General features: G+C 38.2%; 2 protein-coding genes and 1 pseudogene across 2 annotated transcripts; all 3 read left to right on the forward strand.

The window, feature by feature from the left end:
* Positions 1 to 3: 3 nt before the first annotated feature.
* On the forward strand, positions 4 to 2569 carry LOC147277379 (uncharacterized; annotated as a pseudogene).
* Positions 2570 to 12389: 9820 nt separating this feature from the next.
* On the forward strand, positions 12390 to 17127 carry LOC147277380 (Mitochondrial transcription termination factor family protein). Its single transcript, XM_086254288.1, has 3 exons — positions 12390 to 12541; positions 14358 to 14433; positions 16459 to 17127. Exons 2-3 carry the CDS (start codon positions 14365 to 14367, stop codon positions 17029 to 17031), a joined length of 642 nt encoding a protein of 213 aa, XP_086110414.1. The 5' UTR covers positions 12390 to 12541; positions 14358 to 14364; the 3' UTR covers positions 17032 to 17127.
* Positions 17128 to 19542: 2415 nt separating this feature from the next.
* On the forward strand, positions 19543 to 23170 carry LOC147277381 (uncharacterized). Its single transcript, XM_086254342.1, has 2 exons — positions 19543 to 22662; positions 22778 to 23170. The coding sequence occupies exon 1, from the start codon at positions 19797 to 19799 to the stop codon at positions 22479 to 22481; it is 2685 nt and encodes an 894-aa protein (XP_086110468.1). The 5' UTR covers positions 19543 to 19796; the 3' UTR covers positions 22482 to 22662; positions 22778 to 23170.
* The last annotated feature ends 299 nt before the right edge of the window (positions 23171 to 23469 follow it).

Consider the following 23469-nt stretch of genomic DNA (forward strand, 5'->3'; position numbering starts at 1 on the left):
AAACACAACGTCCACTGCCACTCCTCATTGCTCAACATTCTGCTCTCCAATGGCTTGCTGGGCCCTGCGGAAAAGATCCGAATTTCGATGATTAAGGCTTGCAATTCGGCCGCCGAACACCCGCTTCGTGCTGGACCTTTTGCGCCGGATGAACCGCGGTGCTCCTCATCATGAATTCAGTTCAAGCTCACTCTCAGGTCCTACAATTTTCTTTTATTCTCACTGTCTAAGTTTTTACCGATTGAAGATGTGAAAACTTTGTATTTGGAAATGTTGGATGATAAGATTGCGCCAGATATATATACGTTTAATTCCATGGTATTTGCTTATTGCAACTGGGCAATGTGGTTGAGGCAGACTTGTATGTCATAGGATAGTGCAGGCGGGTTTGAGCCCCATACGATTACTTACAATAATTTGATAATGGGGCATTGTAGGAATAAGGATGTGGATAGTGCTTTTCGATTTTTAAGCTAATGCCCCATAAGAGTTGTCGGCCAGATGTGTTTTCGTATACAATATAATACATGTCTTTGTGAGGCTGATCGGATTGATGAGGCTTTCAAGTTGTTCTCTCACATGGGGGAGGATGATTGTTTTCCAAATATTTTAACATATACTGTTCTTATTCGTGCATTGTATAGATTAGGAAGGAAATCAGAAGTGATTAATGTAATTAATGAGATGAAAGAGAAGGGTTGCGAACCAGATGGTTATACTTATACTGAGCTCATCAGTATCATGTGCAAGGAAAATAAGCTTGATGATGCTAGGAAGTTGCTAAACGGGATGTTAGAGAAAGGGCTTGTTCCTAGTGTTGTCACATACAATGCATTGATTGATGGGTATTGCAAGAGGGGAACAGTTGAGGCGGCATTTGAGATATTTTCTTTGATGAAAGCTAATAATTGTTGTCCAGATGCTTACACATTCAACATATTGATTTATGGGTTTTGTAAAAGGAATAATGTCCACCAGGCAATGGCACTTCTTAATAAGATGCTTGAACAGAACCTCTCACCAGACTTGGTTACATATAACTTGTTAATCCATGGGCAGTGTAAAGCAGGTTATTTGGATAGTGCTTATAGGTTGCTTAATTTGATGAATCATAGTGGTTTGGTTCCTAACGAGTGGATTTACAATATTTTCATCAACACTCTTTGTAAGAGGGGGAGATTAGAGGAAGCTCAAGCCCTGTTTGATTCTCTCAAGGAAAAAGGCATCAAGTCGGATGTAGTGACATTTAATGCTTTAATTGATGGTTACTGTAAGGTTGGGAAAATCAATGATGCACGTTCTTTATTTGATAGAATGCTTATTGAGGATTGTTTGCCAGATTCATATACTTACTCTGCCTTGATAGATGGGCTGTGCAAAGAGAGGAAAGTAATGGAAGCATCATTAGTGGTGCAAAAGCTGTTAAGTGCTGGTGTGAAGCCTAACATCAGTGCTTATACAACTCTGATTAACCAAGTGCTGAAAGAAGGTGACTTTGACCATGCTCATAGGCTTTTCAATGAGATGCTTTTGGTCGGTAACCAACCTAGTGTCATTACTTACAGTGTATTTATTCATGCATATTGCAGCATAGGGAATATACAAGAAGCAGAAAAGGTAATGATTAAGATGAATGAAGAAGGACTTGCCCCAGATTCAGTGACTTACACATTTTTAATTGATGCATATGGACGTATGGGATTAATAGATTGTGCATTTGATGTTCTTAAGCGTATGTTTGATGCTGATTGCGAGCCTTCTCATCATACCTTTTACTTTTTAATCAAACATCTCTCAAATGGAAAGTCGGTTAAGACCAACAATGATATACTGGGACTTGATATGGTTTCAAATGTCTCCTTTGTTGGTTTTACTGATTTTTGGAAGACAATGGATTTTGAAATTGCTTTAGAGCTCTTTGAGAAGATGGTTGCACATGGTTGTGCTCCCAATACCAACACTTTTGGCCAGCTTATAATGGGACTTTGCAAAGCGAGGAACTTGGAAGTAGCCCAAAAGTTATATAGTCATATGAGAGATATGGGCATATCACCCAGCGAGGATATTTGTAATTCTATTCTTAAATGTTGCTGTGAGTTGCAAGTGTATGGAGAGGCAGCATTGCTGGTGGACACTATGTTTGAGCATGGTTATTTACCAGCATTGGAGTCATGCAAGTTGCTTATATGTGGACTTTTTGATGAACAGAATCACGAGAAGGCAAATGCCATTTTCTGCAGTATGCTTCTTTGTGGATATAACTATGATGAAGTAGCTTGGAAACTTTTCCTGGATGGTTTAGTTAAGAGGGGTCATGTCAATAAATGCTCTGAGCTGCTAAGCTTAATGGAGAAGATGGGTTGCCAGCTTCATCCTCAGACATATTCGATGTTGATTGAGGGGATTGATGGTTCTTATTTATGATGAAAGTGGCCATTTTCTTGTTGCTCTTGAATTTTGGTGTACACATGGATATTCCAGAGGCTGTTTGTAGCTGTAGTACCTACTCAAAGTGTACAAGTATTTTTGAAGGTCATGACGCAAGTATATATTTAATATCTGAAGTTTCATTTCGTCATACCTGTATCTTTTTTTATGTTATTTTCTTATATTTTTCTTTTTTGGTATTTTAACAAATTCTATGTGTCATTTGGGTTACTTGTTCTTTTTTTTTTTTTGGGTAAATATATTTAGGTTACTCAAATTTTCTCAAATTACCCTTACTAAAACCCAACACCACATCTCAGAGTCTCACCTAATCTAGCTACTCTCTATACTCAACAAAAACACCCTACACCATCACCATCACCATCACCATCTCCTCCCAACCCCAACGACATCACCACCGGATTCAACCCCTGCAGCCGCCACCCCTGCAATTCGTATCATCAAGACGTACTTTACTAGATTCTTCTTCATAAATTACGTTGGGCATCTGAGGTAGCCTCTGCCACTTTCTTGATAGAGGGCCAAAAGCATGCCACAAAAGAGTCAACTTAAAAAGAAGGATTAAAGTAAAAAGGGTTATCTACTTCTGTGTAAGAATATATGTAAATTGTGCCACAGTTCTGTGTGTTTCTCTGTTTTTCTAGGATTGCCAACTTCAATTGTATTCAATTAAAAAAGTTGGCAATCCATTTAAGGCTGGATTTGGGTGGGAATTAATTGGAATAGGTTAGAGCTCAACCCACTAATCGACCCAAAGTTATTGATTGGATTTCACTCAACCCGACCAAGCTAATGAGCTCAACAGACTAATCCAACCCAATAAAATTTGAATTGGGCCTAGTAAACTTGGCTTTGGTGGAGGTCCGATTAGAGGGCGAATTAATGGTTCTCAAATTGGGAAAGGAATAGAGTGAGGGAGAGAGAGAGGGCTGTTGGCCAGGTGACGGGATGAAGAGGGTGGCGGGCGAGGGCTTGGACTTGAAGAAATTTAGGTATTCATTCTAAAATTAATTGGCAATAAGAGGAGTAGTTCAAACCTTTATAAAGCCACTAGCAAGGCCCTCACAATTTATATTGGGTGATGTGGGAGCACGTGTGGCCGTTAGGCGCATCACGTGGATAACCTGCTTTGATACCATGAAGAAATCTAGACATTCATCTCAAAACTAATTGGTAATGGGAGAAGTAGACCAAACTCTTATAAGCCACTAGCAAGGCTCTCACATCTTCAATGGTGATGGGATGATGTGCTTTTTTTTTTTTTAATAATATTTTTTGTTTTTTAATTTTTAATTAGAAAAGAATGGTACTACATGGTTGGGAGTTGGGTATAGAAATCATGTTTGTTTTTTTTTTTTTTAATAACTAATATGTCTTTATTTGTCAATTTACATTAGAATAAAATAAAAAATTATATGTTTATTAAATTGTTGGAGCTATTGATGAATTCGTTGGGGCTAAATAGCGGCACCCTTAGTATAATACTAGCCCCTTAACACGCGCTATGTATGTTAATTGACTTTTTCACCATAAAATAACAACTTTTTTGTTTAGGGTTCATTGACTTTAAGTACCAAATTTTAATATTTTTTCATTTTAATTATCAAAACATTTATGTTATATACTAAATTTCGATTTATGTACAAATTTTTAAAAATATAATTCTACGGAGCACTCGGCACTGTTTACCAAGCACTCGGTGAACAATGCCAAGTGCTCAGCAGACATTTTTTTCTCTACAAATTTAACTGTAACTCTCCAACAATCACAACTTTTTTATTAACTTGTTATTTTTTCAATATTTACAAGCTTAAACTTGAACCTAAATCTGCAAAATAGAGAACCCAACTTCACAAAATGTGATTGTACAGGAGAAAAATGTCGGAGATGGCTGCCAATGGCAAGGTGGCGTTGAAGACGATGATGCCAAAATGTGAATGTCTAGTCGACATCATCTCTCTCTTTATGTTCCTTATTTCTCTCTCTCTCTCTCTCTCTCTCTCTCCAATATGCTACAATGGACGCCAAATCGACTTGGGTTGTATTTATTTTGCCACAGGAAAGAGAAGAGGAAGGTCGGACACTGGTACAATGAACGCCAAATCGAATTGGGTTGTATTTATTTTGCTATAGGAAGGAGAAGAGGAAGGTCGGACACAGGTCCACCACCCTTGCTCTGGTGGTTCTGCAAATCGAGAAAGGAAGAGAGTAAGGGAGCGAAAATGGGAGAGAGAGAGATATATATATATATATATGGAGAGTTGTTGGTCTTAGGCCTTCCACTATGGTAAATCCATTTTTTGTGACCCAAAACCCATTTTGGGTCACAAATAGTGCTGTGACCCAATTCTCACATTTATGGTGCTGTGACCCATTTTGGGTCACAGTGTTTTATACATATTTAAAATATGCCTAATATTGATTAAGTGATATTTAATTGATAATTTTAAATTTAAAGTATAATAAAAATGATTCTAGTGATCTTATTTTAATGAGATCTTTTAAATAAGGTCAATATTGAATATATTTAAAATAAGAAAATTTCATAAATTAGACAACATAAGCCTTACAACATCGGGACTTCAACAACCACAAACAAGAAAAACAACACGATGATTTAAAGGAAAAACAAGTACAACATGATCACTAAAAGAAAAAACAAGAACAATACGAGGATTTAAAGAAAAAACAACAACAACAACTACATTCGACATGACAGAAAATAAATCGAACTTCTTATTCGGTCAATATGTTGGGGCAAGTGGTGGGTTCCCCTCTCGGATCCAGATGTGCTCAATCAAATTAGTTTTTAGGGATTCGTTGACATTTCGGTCCCTAAGCAAATTCCGACGAACATTCATCTCAGGTAATGATGATGGAGCGGCACCGGTCGGACATGGTTCTACACCTTCTTATTCAGCTTCTGCCCTTCTAGTGCTCGCTTCTGGGTCTATTGGGTCATCCCTACCGTCATCCTCAGGGCGCTCATCCTCCACGATCATATTGTGCAATATTATGCACGCCTTCATGATATACCCAAGCTCAATCGGACGCCAATAACGAGCAGGTCGTTTTATAATCTGCCACCGGGCTTTTAAAATTCCGAACGCCCTCTCCACATCCTTCCTGTATCCCTCTTGTCGAGCGGCAAACAACTTATGGTGGGGAAGAACAGGACTGTGCAATGTAGTGATAAGAGTTGACCATTGAGGGTAGATCCCATCTGCAAGAAAGTATGGAATGGTGTATTCTATCCCATTCACAGTGAATTTCACCCTGTGGTTTCGGCCGGAAATCATATCATCAAAGAGATGAGAACAGTCCAGCACATTGATATCATTATTCGACCCAGGTATACCAAAATTTGCATGCCATATCCACGTGTCGTACCCAGCAACGGCTTCAAGGATAACTGTTGGGACACGATAATGCCCACGGTACACAGCTTGCTCGGCCATTGGGCAATTTTGCCATACCCAATGCATGCAATCCAAGCTACCAATCATACCTGGAAATCCTCTACGGCTCCCCTTTCGCAAAAGTTTCCTCAAATCGGTCGGGGTAGGCCTCCGGAGATACTCTGGTCCGAAGACGTCAGTGATGGCTCTCACGAACTTCAAGAATGACTGTCGTATGGTGGTTTGGCTAATGGTCATTGACTCTGAGACCAAATCATATGGAATGCCGTATGCCATCACCCACAGTGCTGCAGTCACCTTTTGGTGAGGTGTGCAACCCACTCTACCGACGGCATCAACTGTTGGCCGGAAGTACTCATCCTGGAGGCAAACCGCTTCGAGAATTCTATTGAATAGCGGTTGGTGCATGCGGTATCGCCTGCGGAAAGTCACGGTGTCCTCGATTGGCGAGGGGATGAAGTAGTTGTCCATGAGACGTTCGTGGGCGGCTTCTCGATTCCGGTGTGTGTACCAGCGATTTGAAGAAGTACCGCCATGCCTTGGTGTACCGGCGACGACGGTATGACCCATTGAGACAATCAACTTACCCACCATCTCCCTTCCATCCTCTTCCCTATCCCATTCAGCATCAGAGTCCGAAGACGAGGAGGAGGATGAATACACATACAAAGTATTCATTTGGGTGTTTATGGAATGAGAAATGATCCTGAAATAAGATTGAGTGTAACATGGTAAATATAGTGGTATTTATACTGAAACCACTTGCATTTGAGATAAGGAATGAATGGTCCACATTCATTTGCTTTATGATGGTGTAGTCATTTCATGCATCAGTCTTGTCTACTGTAAAGCATGCATCAGTCTTGTCTACTGTAAAGCATGCATCAGTCTGTGGTTAATAAGGGAGAATCCAATGTTGGGTGGAAATGCAAACATGAATTGAATAAATAGCAAACCATGACTTAAAACAAGATTGACGTTCAAATTAAAGGATACAATTAAAGAGCAAACATAATTTAAAACAAGATTAACATTCAAACTAAAAAACATAATTAAAGAGCAAGGTCTAATTCTAATTATTAGGCGGGTACCCCTGGTTTGAGTGAGTGAGGTTGGAAAGATCCGGGTAGTATCCAGATGGAGTGCACTCCGAATGGTGGTTAGCACGCATTTGCCTTCTTGCAATGACTTCAGCCATCTTTTGCTCCCAATACATCCGTTGCCCATCATTCATTTTGGAAAGGTCTTGGCCCATAATATTTTGTTCTTCCCATTCTAGCTGCCTCTCGATCCTCATCCTTTCTCTTGCTTCCTTTGCGGCGTCTCTTTCACTCCTTGCACGCTCTCTGTCAACTCTCGTTTGTATGAAAATCCTTGAATTTTCATTATAATGATCTACTGCCTCAACCATATGAGTTTGGACGGGCTCGGCTGCCTTGGCCCGTTTTGCATGGTTTCTCCCTGGTGGCCTTGGCCGCGAGGAACTTATTGGTTGGAATGGTGGTGGGTTTTCGTCCTCGCCAAGTGGTATGACTGGATCGGTCTCCTCGGGATCATCATCGGCGGGAGTGTCGGCATCGTCGGTGGCGGGGGTCTCTGAATCACTAACCCGAACAGGAGCATGAACGGCAGCATACTTTGCACTTTCCTTTATTTTTTTCCAAATGTGCACCCATGGAAACTTGAATCCAGTCTTGTTTCGAAAGCCTTCAAGTGCTTGCGTAAACTACAATAATAAAATAAAAATTAAAATATATAAATTTTCTTGTGGAAATGCAAACATAACTTAAATAAATAGTAAATTTGCTACATTTATAAACAAAACAAAAACCATAATCATACAAATATATAAATATGCTTGATAGATAAACAAAATAGTGAAAATACAATATAATAATATCATTATACAAATATGCTACATTTATAAACAGAACAAAAAATAATCATACAAATATATAAATATGTTTGATACATATACAAAACAATAAAATAGTAATACCATTATATAAATATGCTTCATTTATAAACAAAACATATAATAATTATACAAATATATAAATATGCTTGATAATTGGATAAAACAAAAAATAATCATGCAAATATATAAATGCATAAAAACTTACCACATTGGCATCATTTGCACCGCTTGCACGCATTCGCTCGGCCTCCAATAAGCAAGCATAAAATTTGTTGCAATCACGCGCAATATCTTTGAATCGTGCTTTAATACCGCCAACCTTACGAATTGTTTCACCCCCCATGTTACGCTTGAAAATTTCATAAATTTGTTCCCAAAGCATGGCGGCTCTAATTTGGGCACCAAGACAACCGTCGGGAGACCTCTCTAGGTATGCCATCACTAGGGCTTCATCTTCAGCTACCACCCAAGCACTTCCTCTTGGAGCCATGACAAAGAAAAAAAAAATTTGTGTAAATTTGGTAAACAAAGGTTGTAAATTGTGATGAAACCATATGAGTGTTGTGTGATATATATAGACCCATTTGAAAATATAGCTGTTGGAGGGTTTGGGGAATTTTTTAAAATTTTTTCGAAATTTTTTGGCAATTTTTCGGATATTATATCTATTTTAAATGATTTATTAAATATTTGTTAAAAAAAAAAAGGATATGGCCGATCTGGACCGTTGATTATCAACGGTCCATTAATCTCAGCCTTTGATCCATTTCCGGCCCATCTAAAAAAAAAAAAAAATATGGCAAAACGCAGCAGCCGTTGATCACCAACGGTCATCTCATCTGGACCGTTGGTGAGTCAACCAGCCAGCCACGCGTCAAGCGCCGAGGAAGCCATGCGCTGCAACCGAGGAAGCCAGGCGTCACGTGCGTCAGCAGCAGCAGCCGACAATGACTTCAGCAGCAACAGGCGCGGGGCCCACCTCTCTCTTCACCCAGCTCCGGTTTCTCTCTCCTTCACGTGGGCTGATAAAGTTGATTTGGGTCACACCACAAAATGGGTCACACTGAAACCCTCTTTTGGGTTACACTTTGGGTTACACCCTCTTTTGGGTCACACTTTCCGGCCCATAGTGTTAGGGTGTGACCGATTTGTGGCCCAAAATGGGTTTTGGGTCACACAATCCGGCAGCATAGTGGAAGGCCTTATATGGTGAGGTGATAGGATGAAGGGCTGTTCGCGGACTAGAGGGAGGTGGCGGGGGGATGAGGTTGCTGCTGGTGGGGATGGACAAGGGGTTTGGTTGAAATGAGTTTTTTTTTTTTTTTTTTTAAGAAAAATATTAATATGTCTTTATCATAAATATTAATATCAATTTACATTATGAACAAATATATATTTACATTTTAGTTTTTTTTATCATAAATAGTCCCTCAATTTTTACTCAAACATCAATTTAATCTCTTCGTCCAATTATGTTTAATTTTTTGTTTAAAATACTATTTTTTCAATGGCAAATATGTCTTTATCTAAACACTTTAAATATTTGCGAAAAATAGTTTGGGACTCGAAAAAATCCTCCGAAACTTTCTACAGACTCGTCTTGACTAGTACTATTTTTATATAGGTCAAATTAAAACAAAAATTTATTTTAATTGTTTAGAAATTAGTTTGAGAATTCCAAATTTCTAGAAAGTACTATACGTCAATTTCATAATTTTATCCCATTTAAAATAGTAATAGTCAAGATGAGTCCGTAAGAATTTTTGGAGAATTTTTTCGTGTCCCAAGATATTTTTGACGAATTTTCAAAGTGTGTTAAAGGGGGTGTTAAGACATATTTGCCCTTGAAAAAATAGTATTTTAAACTATAAATTAAACAAAAGTAGACGTTGAGACCAAATTGATGTTCGGTGACAAAGATGAGAGATGACATTAAGTGAAATTACACTTTAAGGATCAAATAAATTGATGTTTTGGTGAAACTTAAGAGACTATTTGTGATAAATTTTTTTACATATTTATTAAATTGTTAGAGACATTAATCAATTAGTTGAGACTAAATAGCAGCATCCTTATAAAAGCAATAGGCCTTGCCAAAAAAGTCACCGGGTTAAATTCTCCTTTCACATTTAAATGTGACAACATACACTAGACCTTAATTATGAGATAATTAAATACATGGGCCATAATACAATTAAATAGTCCAAACAAATTAATTAATTTTATAACTCCTTTGTGTCTCATTACATATAAATATGTGTGACCTTTTAGTATCATTTAGTTTGACAGTCAAGTAACCCTTGTGGGCCTATATATCAGCTTCGCTAGTGGCCCGCCGGTGCGGGGGTCGGGTGGGTGTTGGGTGAAGTAATTCGACTTTAGAAAATTAGGATTAATTACCAAATCCTAATAATTTTTTGGTATAACATGAAAAACCATATAATATTTTAATTGAACTACTAAATTTAAAGGGCAAATTACACAAAAGTACCTCAACTAACCACCCTAATTCACTTGAGTACCCCAATTAAAAAAATTTGCTCAGAGGTACCTCAATTACTGATTTTGCACACCCAGGTACCTCCGTCAACTTTTCCGTCTGAGGACTGTTAACTGCCTACGTGGCGTGCTGATATGATTTTTAAAAAATGCCACGTGGACAAAAAAATAATAGAAAATTAAAAAAACTTTAAAAAATGAAATAATTATTTTAAAAAACTAAAAAAAATTAAAAACACAATAATTAAATTAAAAAAACTAAAAAAATAAAGAAAAAATGGAGCACTGTTGCAGCACCCCTCCCCCCGCCTCCCACCCCTCCCTCCGAGACCCACCCACCCCTCCGACCCCAGCCACCTTGTCACCGACCCCAGCCACCCACCCTCTCTTTCCCCGCCTCTCTCTCTCTCTCTCTCTCTCTCTCTCTCTCTCTCTCTCTCTCCGAAACCCCAGCCCGGAGCCCTCATCCCCCGCGTCGGCCACCCAATTCAGTGACCCACCATCAGACAAAAAGATTGGCAAGGCTAGGCGCTGCTGGGTGTGGCAAAGCTGGGAGCGACTGAGCGTGGCAAGGCTGGGCGTGGCTTGTCGGGGCAAGGCTGGGCGCGGCTTATCGGGGCAAGGCTGGGCGCGGCGAGCAGATCTGGGCAAGGCGGGGCTGGGGCTGGGGCTTGGTGAGGGGGCTTGGCTGAGCGAGGAAGGGAGGGGCAGGGCTAGATTCAGTTCTCAGACTTCAATCTGGTCCCTCATATTTGTAGCCATGGCTGGAGGTGTTTGCAGAAGAAGAAGATAAAAAGGGAGGAGGGCTCGACGCTGGTTAATTGGGTGGCCGACGCGATCTGCAGTGAAGGTGGTGGGAAAGGGAAGGGGAGGGGTGAAGCTAGTGGCTGTAGAGGGGGAGGGAGGTGGGTGGGTTGGGTGGCCGACGGGGGGAGGCGGAGGGAGGAGGGATCGGGGATGCTGGGTTGCTGGTTTTTTTTTTTTTTTTTAGTTTTTAAAATAATTATTTCATTTTTTAAAGTTTTTTTAATTTTTTATTATTTTTTTGTCCACGTGGCATTTTTTAAAAACCATATCAGCACGCCACGTAGGCAGTTAACAGTCCTCAGACGGAAAAGTTGACGGAGGTACCTGGGTGTGCAAAATCAGTAATTGAGGTACCTCTGAGCAACTTTTTTTAATTAGGGTACTCAAGTGAATTAGGGTGGTTAGTTGAGGTACTTTTGTGTAATTTGCCCAAATTTAAATGTAGTTTTTTAGATTAGGTCACAAATATGTTGGCCCATCTGATTTGAGCCTTTTACATTTGACATTTTTGGCCTTTGGCCCACATATGATGGGTGTTAGTTAAAATTTATAAGGTTTTGACAAAATTGCTCTTGAAGCTTTTATATTATCTTGAAAATTTGCTAATGTAGTCTCAACTTCACATTTAGTTGTGACTGTACAACACTCATAACTTCAAATTTAGTTGTGACTGAACGATAGTCACATCAAAGTTGTGAGACAGTCACAGTTAAGTTGTGACTTAATTGAATTATTTTTAAAGAAATTATATTACAATATAGTATAAATAGAGGTTAAAATTTTACTCAAAATAATACATAGTATAGTGGTGTGAGTTATCTCTTTTAATTTACCAAGACAGTCACAGTTAAGTTGTGACTGAATTGATTTTTTTTAATACAATATAATATAAATTAATGTAATATTTATGACGTAATATTATTTTTATTTTTTTATTGTAGTGGCATGTAACGTAATATTTGTAAATTTTAATACATTTTACTTTATTATTTTGTTTGACTTTTCAACTAGTACCTAATCTAAAATGTTATTTAATTTTGATACATAAACTAAAAAATTATTGAAATTTAGTAATTAAAATTGATGAACCTATTCGACTTTGGTTTTTTTTTTTTTTTGAATAAGGGTAAAATAAGAAGTTTAGGTGAAAATTTTTGGATGAAGAGTATTAAGAGCAATTAAAAGGGTACATATAGAATTTCATCCCTCCCTAAAAAGTTTAGAATCCATTTTTCTTTTTAAACTAAAAGGACAAAGGCCAAAGACAAAAAAAAAAAAAAAGACGACCAAGGCCAAAGACAAAGAGGAGAGTTGACCGGCTGATCCCTCCCAAAAATCTGTGGCGCGCATTGCTTAAGAAGCAGCCACCAGGCAGTAATCAGGATCTCTCTCTTTCTTCAATCGCCCTTTGGCGCAGGTGCCCAACTTGACATCATCTTCCTAATCGCAGGTACTTTTCTCCTATCAACTTTCTGCTAACCAAACAAACAGCAATCCCAGTTATTTTTTGTTATTTTCTTGATTCTAAATTTCTAAGCATCATTTTTCAAAATTTATTATTACCCAAAACTGAAGGAAAGTCTAACAATTTTAGATTTCAACTAGTTTGGAAGAAGCAATAAAGCAAGAAAAAAAATAAAATGTACTAATATAGCTGACCCAATTCTCTCTTTTATTTTATTTTTTTCCTAGATAAATAGTCAGTTGAATTGAACAAGCACCATTTACATTTTGGTTTGTGCATATTCATTCGAGAAAATTTAATCTGTTTGAGATAATGGGAAAAGGTTGATTGTCTCTATAATGTTGATTTTACTGTACACACGGTGATATTTGTATAATATTTCTGCTATTTTGAGAAAGATACTATATGTATATGATGGATCAATATACTAAGGCCCCGTTTGAGATTGCGGTTGAGGACCCAAAAGCTGCTGTGGATGACAATTCTCAATCACCTACAGCAGTTTTGGTGTTTGGTAAAAAAATAAAAAACTGATTTTTCCCACAATTCTCAACTTCCCACAACAAAAACAGAAAGCAAGTTTCTAGGTGTTTTTGAAAGCTGCAGTGACTCACAGCAACAATGAATATTTTATTTTACCCATAATACCCTCATTGATTTCTATGATTTTTATTTGTTTATTTTAAATTAAAAAATATGTTCATTATTAGTTATATTTTATATTGTGATAATTAATTATGATATTTTATTTATAGGATTAAAATTATAATATACCTAAAAAAATAATAGGCATACTTATTTAATAATGTTGTTCTTAGAAAAATTAATGCTAATAAAAATTTATAGTCAAAAATTTCAAAAACAAGTAAAACATATTATTTTTACCAAACAAATAAGTGAAATGCACTTTCACCATCATGTCCATTTTAGTAATTATACACAGTCACAGCATTTTTATATTAACATTTACCAAATACTTTGATACTGTTTTTGCACTCACAACACTTTTGAAAACATAGTTTACCAAACACTCAACTGCTTTACTTTACAGCTGACTTTACTTCACAACTGTTTTTTTCTCACAGCAATACTAAACTGGCCCTAAACAGTGTTTTCAAATGCAGAGGTATAAGGCAAGGGTACGTCTTGCAAGGCGAGGCATAAGCCTTGTCGCATTGAGGCCTAAACCTTTAGGTACTGAAATTATTATGATAAAAAAATATAATATAGTTAAAAACTTCTATTAATTTTCATTCAAGCATAGTACTCAACCAAAAAACATATAAAATTCGACAAGACATGATTGATTATTGCAACGAAACCAACGCGAAAATAAGTGAATAGCTCTCAACAAAAGCAAAATGTGAAGAACTCCAAATAATGAAATAATTGCTGCAAAACCAACCCAAATAACACTAGAACAGTGAAGAAGAAGAAAAAGTGAAAAGAGAAAACAAAGAATGCTTCAATGGCTTACGCCTCTTCTGCCTTTGCGTAATTCTGTCACGAGGCGTATGCCGGCGTAAGCCTTCCGTAGAAAGGCTTTCATGCTTTTTGTAGAACAGGTGAGAGCCTCAGGCGTTTTTCTACTGCCTGGCCATGAGGCGTTCATTTGAAACACTGATACTAAATGCTTGTTTTCATATGATTACAAAAATAATTTTTGGTGTCTCTTTTGCTTTTCTTCCTCCCTTTATTCTCTTCAGCATATCAATATCATTTACCATCTGTCAGATTCTTACTTTTTATGTTTCTGACCTTATTGACATTTTACTTGATTATCTTTTTAATTTTTTTACAGTTCAGGGATGCTAGGAAAATCTTTAGCCTCTCCATTGCTGACCCATGATTGTGCAACACGTTATCGCTTTTCTACTGTGAGTACCATTTCCAGGAAGCATTTAAAATTTAAAATTTTCATGGATTTATTTGTTATAAAAGCATTGATTGATGCTTTATGTTCAAATCAGCTTAGAAACTCGAATGATTTTGGAGTTGGTGAGTTTTTTCGCTTGTCCTAGCTACTTTTGCGGTCCCCTCTTCTCTTCCACTTGAATGTTAGATTGTTACTGCTAGGTTTTGACCCCTCTTCTGTTGGCCAGACTGTTCCAGTGGGTTGGAATCTCAATCTCTGGATACTTGGATAATTTGAAGTCGATGAGTTTTGTGCTCTGTGATTGGGAAAGTTTCATGTTACGTGCATTTAGATTAGACAGGTCTTGGAAAATTTAATCCTCTAGCATTTTTTCATGCAAGTCTTATTTTGGGCAATTGATTGAGGATCCATCTCTTTCTATTTTCAAACCAATTGTGATGATTTAGAAAGCTAAAATACCTTGCAAGGGACACGTTTTTGGTTAGGTTATTTCTCGTGGAAAGTAAATAACTGTGGTGGTATTCAAAATAAAAGGCATAGTTTTAGCTTATCACCTAATTGGTCTACTACGTGCAAAGAGGAGCTGATCCTTTCTTTCACTCTTTTAGATTGTGGTATAAACTGCTTTGGGAAACAAGGTTGAGTTTGGTGATTCCCTCTTCCAGTGCATCTATATATATCAAGAAACATTGCGCTTTAGGTGGAGGGAAAAAGGCCATTGTTTCGTGGAATTGTATGTGTTTGGTAGTTTTCTTGGTCATTAGGTTGGACAAGAATAGAAAGGGTTTTGAGGGCAAAGAGTTAGATTTTGGGCATCTTGTAGGCTTCAATATCTAACAAATTGATAGAAATTTTACTCTTTTTTTCATAATGCGGTCCTGTGAGCTTTATCTGGTCCCCCATGGTTGCGAGCTGGAGTTGCCATAGCTTATGGCTGTAGCAATGGGAGGGGGCCCCGGTGAAGAGAACAATAATGAGAACTTAGAAATCGTCCTGTGCTGTAGAGTGTAGATGTGTTACGGTTCTGTGGCTCGACCCAAGTTATGGGTGTGGATGGAGTAAATCCCACATTAGAAAAGTAAAACAACAATCTACAATATATAAGTTGGGGATCCACTACTAATAGCACCTAGGCCTTTTGAGATAAAAACCCTACACCTGGAGAGTCCCCTGGGACTCACCCTACTCGGATGGTGGACCTAGGTTGTTAAGTTGGGGACAATATCGATGTAGGAGCTATAATAGTAGTTGGGTCACATTGGTTTGTTGCCCAACAAGATGTATTGTTGTTGGTTGTAGAGGATTTGATTCTAGATTTGGTGATTGCTTCTTCACTTATGTACTGTTACTCATTTACAATAAAATTGTAGTGATTCTTAGCATCAAGGTGATCATTAACTTTGCTCTTAACTTTTAGGATAGCTCTCAAACTGAGCAACTTGGACATTCTTTAGGCATCCTTATAAAGCTGGACATTTAAATGTTCGAAAAAAAAAATCACCTGGGGGATACGTGGCCCCTGGATCTGGCCTGCTACATGTTGTTTGAAAACCCTTACTGTTCTATATCACCAAATTTTAGAAAGTCAAAATGAGCAAAACCACAAAGGGTAAATGAAATTTCCTTCAGTAAACTAAACAGTTAGTTTGTGATTTTTGAAATGTTATGGAAGTAAAAGACTTTGTGATAGTTGAAATGTAATGAAGACACAGCCTTGGAGAGCATCATATGTATTCAATGTCATGTGACAAACAAAAATTGTGGCAGAACAAATTGCTAATGTATATACATTTGATAATTTGGCAACAGAGTAGTTCTTACCTGTTTTCTGGTGGATTTCTATTCACACTGTAACTTTTTCTACATTTTACTTTCGTCATTATTACTATAGTTATTCAAATTTGTATACTTCTGTGCCCAAAGGCACATGGCTTCTAATTTTAGCATTTAACCGTTGAAAATATTTCATTCTTCTTTTTGAGGTTCCTGGTATGTTTGACAAGTATTCTGATAATTCTTGTTGCAGCCTGATCTTATAACTGCTGCACCAAATATCGGATTGCTAAATGTGAATAGTCCATCACAAAATTTGAACAGAGCAGCTTTCTCACCAAGTTTCTCTCCCAATAAATGGGTATTACATTCAACTGCAGAAATTGATAACATGACTTTGACTGATGAAGACAGGAAGACATGGGAAGCATGCCAGGAAGCTCTGTCTGCATTTAGTATCAGTGTTGAAGAGGGTGACAAGATACTTGGAAAAGCATTTGGCCTGGTTCATTCGCCGTACTGGGGTGATGAACGGAAAAAGGAAGTTCCAAAATTTGAGATTGTAAGTGAAAAACTTGACTACCTTAGGAGTTTAAGCCTTTCTAATGAAGACCTGTGTAAGTTGCTCAAAAAATTTCCTGAAGTTCTTGGATGTAATCTTGAGCATGAGTTGAAAACCAATGTGCAGCTCTTGGAAAAGGAATGGGGAATAAAGGGAAAGTCTCTTCGAAACCTTCTCCTTCGAAATCCAAGAGTATTGGGTTACAACGTTGACTGTAAGGGAGATTGTATGGCACAATGCACGCGGTGTTGGGTTCGGTTTTAGAATTTTTTCTAAAAGAATTTAATTTTTGCATACTCATTGTAAATCTATTGCAACTAAGCAATCTTAGATAGTAATTTAAAAGTCCATTGATTTTAACTATTAAATTTCAATAACTTTTTAGTCTAGGTACCAAAATTAAATAGCATTTTAAATTAGGTATTAGTTGAAAAGTCAAACAAAATAATAAAATAAAAGGTATTAAAATTTACAAATATTACATTACATGCCACTACAATAAAAAAATAAAAATAATATTACATCACACATATTACATTAATTTATACTATATTGTAATAAAAAAAAAAAATCAATTCAGTCACAACTTAACTGTGACTGTCTTGGTAAATTGAAAGAGACAACTCACACCACTATATTATGTATTATTTTGAGTAAAAGTATTGTTTTGACATCTATTTATTCTATATTGTAATATAATTTCTCTAACAAAAAATTCAATTAAGTCACAACTTAACTGTGACTGTCTAACAACTTAGATGTGACTATTGTTCAGTCACAATTAAATTTGAAGTTGTGAGTATCGTACAGTCACAACTAAATGTGAAGTTAAGACAACATTAGCAAATTTTCAAGATAATATAAAAGCCTCAAGGACAATTTTGTCAAAACCTTATAAATTTTAACTAACACCCATCATATATGGGTCAAAGGACAAAAATGTCTAATAGAAAAGGCTCAAATCAAAGGTGCCAACATATTTGTAACCTAATCTAAAAAACTACATTTAAATTTGGTAGTTCAATTGAAATATTATATGGTCTTTATGCTATACCAAAAAATTATTGGGATTTAGTATTTAATTCTAATTTTCTTGTAATTTAAATGGGTATTCTTTTGAGTAATTTAAGATGTTTTTCAATCATTAAGATTAAAAATTCTTAGATAGTAATATACAGGATCAACAAAGATACATACATATACTATATGAAATAATATCTTCAAAAATATGGTAAAAAATTTGGCTATATTTTTAAAATTTTAAATTTTAAATTTTAAAAAATACGTGATAATGCGCGTATTATCTTAATACATCACTGTATAATATATTTGGATAAAAAGTACAGACAACGAAAGTTTTTTTTTTTTTTAAATTATACACACACACATATAAATATATAATACACGAATTTATTAACAATGCTTTAAGCTATAAATATAGAGAGCTGCTATTTGCACACCCCTAAATTTCTTTTTGCACACCCTTTCCTCACTTTTTCTTACTTCACACCCCCACACTCCTCCCACAATTAACATTTCTCATATCCACACCCCTCCCAATTACCAAAATATCCCAACTTATACACACCCCTCCCAAAACCCAGACAACACACACCCCACCCCGACACTTCCATCAGCCACCCCCACCGCCGGAAAGATTGCCGGCGGGGTTGCCGGCGGCTCAACCCTTCCCTTCTCTCTCTCCCCCTCTCCTTTCCTTTTTCTCCTTCCATTTCTCTTCTTCCCTCTGCCATCCCCCTCCCTTCCCCCTGCCGCACCCCCACAGCCCACCCCCACAGACCACAAACTTCCATACACAGCCCACCCCTCCCTCGCTCCTCCCCCCTACCCAACTTGCACACATGCATGCAGAGCCGCCAAGACCACGCCGACCACCCAACCTACCCAACTCGTCGGAGAAGAAAAAAAAAAATTTTGCAAGTGGTTCGGCGGACCAGTGCCGAAACCGATGGTTTCATTCGGTAGGTACCCACTGAACAATCCTATTCTATTCGGCGGTTACCTGCCGAATGAAACCACCGGTTTCGTCGAACCACCTGCATAATTTTTTTTTTTTTGGATGTTCAGGGGTGCAGAGGGAGATGGTGCAGAGGGAGGTGGATGGGTGCAGGGGGAAGTGGTGCGCCAAGGGGAGGGGTGCAAAGGCAGAAGGGGAGTGTTGCAGAGGGATGTGGTGCAGCAGGGGGAGTGTTGCAGGGGGGAGGTGGTGCGGCAGGGGGAGGGGAGAGGGATGGCAGAAGGGGAGGTGGTGCAGCAAGGGGAGGGGCTCAGAGTTGTAGAGAGAGAGAGTGAGGGGTCGGGGTTGGGTTTCAGGAAGAGAGAAAGAGGAGAGGGAGGATGGGGGTGGGGTGGTCGGCGGGTAAGAGGGAAGGAGAGAGAGAGAGAGAGAGGGAGAGAGGAGAGAGAGAGAGAGAGAGAGAGAGAGAGAGAGAGAGAGAGAGAGAGAGAGAGAGGAGGGCCGGAGCGGGGCTGGGATGGTCGGCAATGGTTCCTCACTGGGAGGGGGGGTGGGGTGCTGTGACAGGGAAAAGGGAATGAAAGATAAAGGGATGGGGTTTTGGGTAATTTTATTTTGGGTGTTTTTGGTTATTTCACAAATTAAACTTTTGGGGTGTGCAAATAGCAGCACTCTGAATATATCCAACTAGAAAACAATACTATAAGTCTATAACGCATTATAATTTTAGAGATAACACATATATATGATATATCCCCTCATTTGAAGTTCACATTTACTTATGGCCAAAAAAAAAAAAAAGGTTCACATTTACTTTCAAGTTTCAAAGAGTTCAAACGATAATTAGTGCAAATTGTGGCAGCTCGGAAAGCAGAGCTCATCATCTTAGCCGTAAGCAGAGCTTGGCGATCCTTTTACGTCCTAGACCCGACCCAACTAGGCCCACATTTCCTCTTCCGGCCACCTTCCGCCGTCGCACCGGTGCCATTACAACCGTCTTTCCCACTCTGATCTCCTTATCATCTCAGCCATCGCCCATCGGATTTCCAAGATGATCATCATCAGAAAACCGACGGCCATTATCAGCCCAAGGGAGCCCCTCCTCCTCCTTCTCAAGTCCTTTTCTTCTAACGTAGACCTCTCTTCCCAACTCTTCACGATCCTCTCCAACCCCAAATGGCGAAAACACCCTTCTCTCAAAAAGCTAATCCCCTCCATATCCCCATCCCATGTCTCTTCCCTCTTTGCCCTCAATCCGGACCCTCGTACTGCCCTTGACTTCTTCATTTGGATCGCCCAGAAACCCGGCTACAAACACAACGTCCACTGCCACTCCTCATTGCTCAACATTCTGCTCTCCAATGGCTTGCTGCGCCCCGCGGAAAAAATCCGAATTTCGATGATTAAGGCTTGCAATTCGGCCGATGATACCCGCTTCGTGCTGGACCTTTTGCGCCGGATGAACCGCGGTGCTCCCGATCATGAATTTCAGTTCAAGCTCACTGACAGGTCCTACAATTTCCTTTTACGCTTACCGTCTAAGTTTTTACCGATTGAAGATGTGAAAACTCTGTATTTGGAAATGTTGGATGATAAGATTGTGCCGAATAAATTTACGTTTGATGCCATGGTGTATGCGTATTGCAAACTGGGCAATGTGGTTGTGGCAGACTTGTATGTCAATAAGATGGTGAAGGCGGGTCTCAGACCCAATACGATTACCTACAATCATTTGATAATGGGGCATTGTAGGAATAAGGATGTGGATAGTGCTTTTAGGATTTTTAAGCAAATGCCCCATAAGAGTTGTCGGCCAGATGTGTTTTCGTATACTAATATAATACATGGTCTTTGTGAGGCTGATCGGAATGATGAGGCTTTCAGGTTGTTCTCTCACATGGGGGAGGATGATTGTTTTCCAAATATTTCAACATATACTGTTCTGATTCGTGCATTGTATAGATTAGGAAGGAAGTCAGAAGTGATTAATGTACTTAATGAGATGAAAGAGAAGGGTTGCGAACCAAATTGCTATACTTATACTGAGCTCATCCTTATCATGTGTAAGGAAAATAAGCTTGATGATGCTAGGAAGTTGCTAAGCGGGATGTTAGAGAAAGGGCTTGTTCCTAGTGTTGTCACATACAATGCATTGATAGATGGGTATTGCAAGAGGGGAACAGTTGAGGCGGCATTTGAGGTATTTTCTTTAATGAAAGCTAATAATTGTTGTCCAGATGCTTACACATTCAACATATTGATTTATGGGTTTTGTAAAAGGAATAATGTCCACCAGGCAATGGCACTTCTTAATAAGATGCTTGAACAGAACCTCTCACCAGACTTGGTTACATATACCACGTTAATCCATGGGCAGTGTAAAGCAGGTCATTTAGATAGTGCTTATAGGTTGCTTAATTTGATGGAACATAGTGGTTTGGTTCCTGACAAGCAGACTTACTGTGTATTCATTGACACTCTTTGTAAGAGGGGGAGATTAGAGGAAGCTCATGTCCTGTTTGATTCTCTCAAGGAAAAAGGCATCAAGTCGCATGTAGTGACATTTAATGCTTTAATTGATGGCTACTGCAAGGTTGGGAAAATCAATGATGCACATTCTTTATTTGATAGTATGCTTATTGAGGATTGTTTGCCGGATTCAAATACTTACTCTGCCTTGATAGATGGGCTGTGCAAAGAGAGGAAAGTAATGGAAGCATCATTAGTGGTGCAAAAGCTGTTAAGTGCTGGTGTGAAGCCTAGCATCTGTGTGTATAATACTCTGATTTTCCAAGTGCTGAAAAAAGGTGACTTTGACCATGCTCATAGGCTTGTCAAAGAGATGGTTTCAGTCAGTAACCAACCTAGTGTAGTTACTTACAGTGTATTTATTCAAGCATATTGCAGCAAAGGGAATATACAAGAAGCAGAAAAGATGATGATTAAGATGAATGAAGAAGGAATTGCCCCAAATTCAGTGACTTACACTTTTTTAATTGATGGATATGGACGTATGGGATTAATAGATTGTGCATTTGATGTTCTTAAGCGCATGTTTGATGCTGATTGCGAGCCTTCTCATCATACCTATTACTTTTTAATCAGACATCTCTCAAATGGAAAGTCGATTAAGACCAACAATGATATACTGGGACTTGATATGGTTTCAAATGTCTCCTTTGTTGGTTTTACTGATTTGTGGAAGACAATGGATTTTGAAATTGCTTTAGAGCTCTTTGAGAAGATGATTGCACATGGTTGTGCTCCCAATACCAACACTTTTGGCCAGCTTATAATGGGACTTTGCAAAGCGAGGAACTTGGAAGTAGCCCAAAGGTTATATAGTTATATGAGAGATATGGGAATTTCGCCCAGCGAGGATATTTGTAATTGTATTCTTAATTGTTGTTGTGAGTTGCAAGTGTATGGAGAGGCAGCATTGGTGGTGGATACTATGATTGAGCATGGTTATTTACCAGCACTGGAGTCATGCAAGTTGCTTATATGCGGACTTTTTGATGAACAGAATCACGAGAAGGCAAATGCCATTTTCTGCAGTATGCTTCGTTGTGGATATAACTATGATGAAGTAGCTTGGAAACTTCTCCTGGATGGTTTAGTTAAGAGGGGTTATGTCAATAATTGCTCTGAGCTGGTGAGCATCATGGAGAAGATGGGTTGCCAGCTTCATCCTCAGACATATTCAATGTTGATTGAGGGGTTTGATGGAGCATAATACTGATCTTCAATGTTATTTTCCATTCTCATTTATGATTATAGTGGCCTTTCAATGGCCCCTGGACAACCACATGATTGGAGCAATGATTTACCAGATAGAAAACCACAACCTCCTTGACAAAGGATAGAGCTTAATAAAGAGCAAATCTCCATCCATTACTTCCATGAAAGTCTGAAATGTAAGTAGATAATTCAATTAAATAACTAATATATTCTCTCTCTCTCTCTCTCGTTGTGTTTTACGAAGGCTTGTGAATAACAAATGTCTTTGTAATTCTATTGTAAATTTGTTAGCTAAGATGGACATGGAGGCTGCTCGTTCTTGTGTGGTTCTCGGAGGTTGCTTGAGCTGATCTTGCGGAAATTTGGTGGGGAAGAATGATGCACCACAGAGCATCACGAGGGAGAGGATTGAATATATATTAAATCCTCAACTCTTTTGGTCTTCGATCTCTTCTTTTATGCATTGTTGGTGGACTGCAAATTTTCATCATTTGATTGTTTTTTACCACCAAAATCTGGAGATCTAGCTGGACTTTCATTTTCTCTTCATCACTGATGTTGAGTTTTCCAAGACCTACTCAACCTGAAGATAGAAGAGAAATGATTGCATAGGGAATAATTAAAGTATACATTTTTTGTTGTCAAATTTTTCAGTAATATGATTTAGATCAGCGATTTACCAGACATAGAGTTACAACATTCTTAATTGGCCGGCATATCATAGAGATTGAGGGAGGTCATGGCCGCCTCCAAAATTATGTTGTAATAAAAAAAAAATTGAAATGTGAGTATACAATTAATATAAATAACCAATTTATTATTCTCTGTTTTTCTGTTTTACTTGAGGCCAATAGGCTATAGATAACCGATGCCTTTGAAATGTTATTGTAAATTAATTTCTATTGGTCTGCTAATAGAAGGAGTAATTCGCAATAACTTTAAATTGATTACGTGTCAGTGTCAATTCAAACTTGAAAAATGTA

The sequence above is a fragment of the Dryas octopetala genome, chromosome 8 (genome assembly GCF_963921425.1).
Source record: "Dryas octopetala chromosome 8, drDryOcto1.1, whole genome shotgun sequence".
NCBI classification, from domain to species: Eukaryota; Viridiplantae; Streptophyta; class Magnoliopsida; order Rosales; family Rosaceae; genus Dryas; species Dryas octopetala.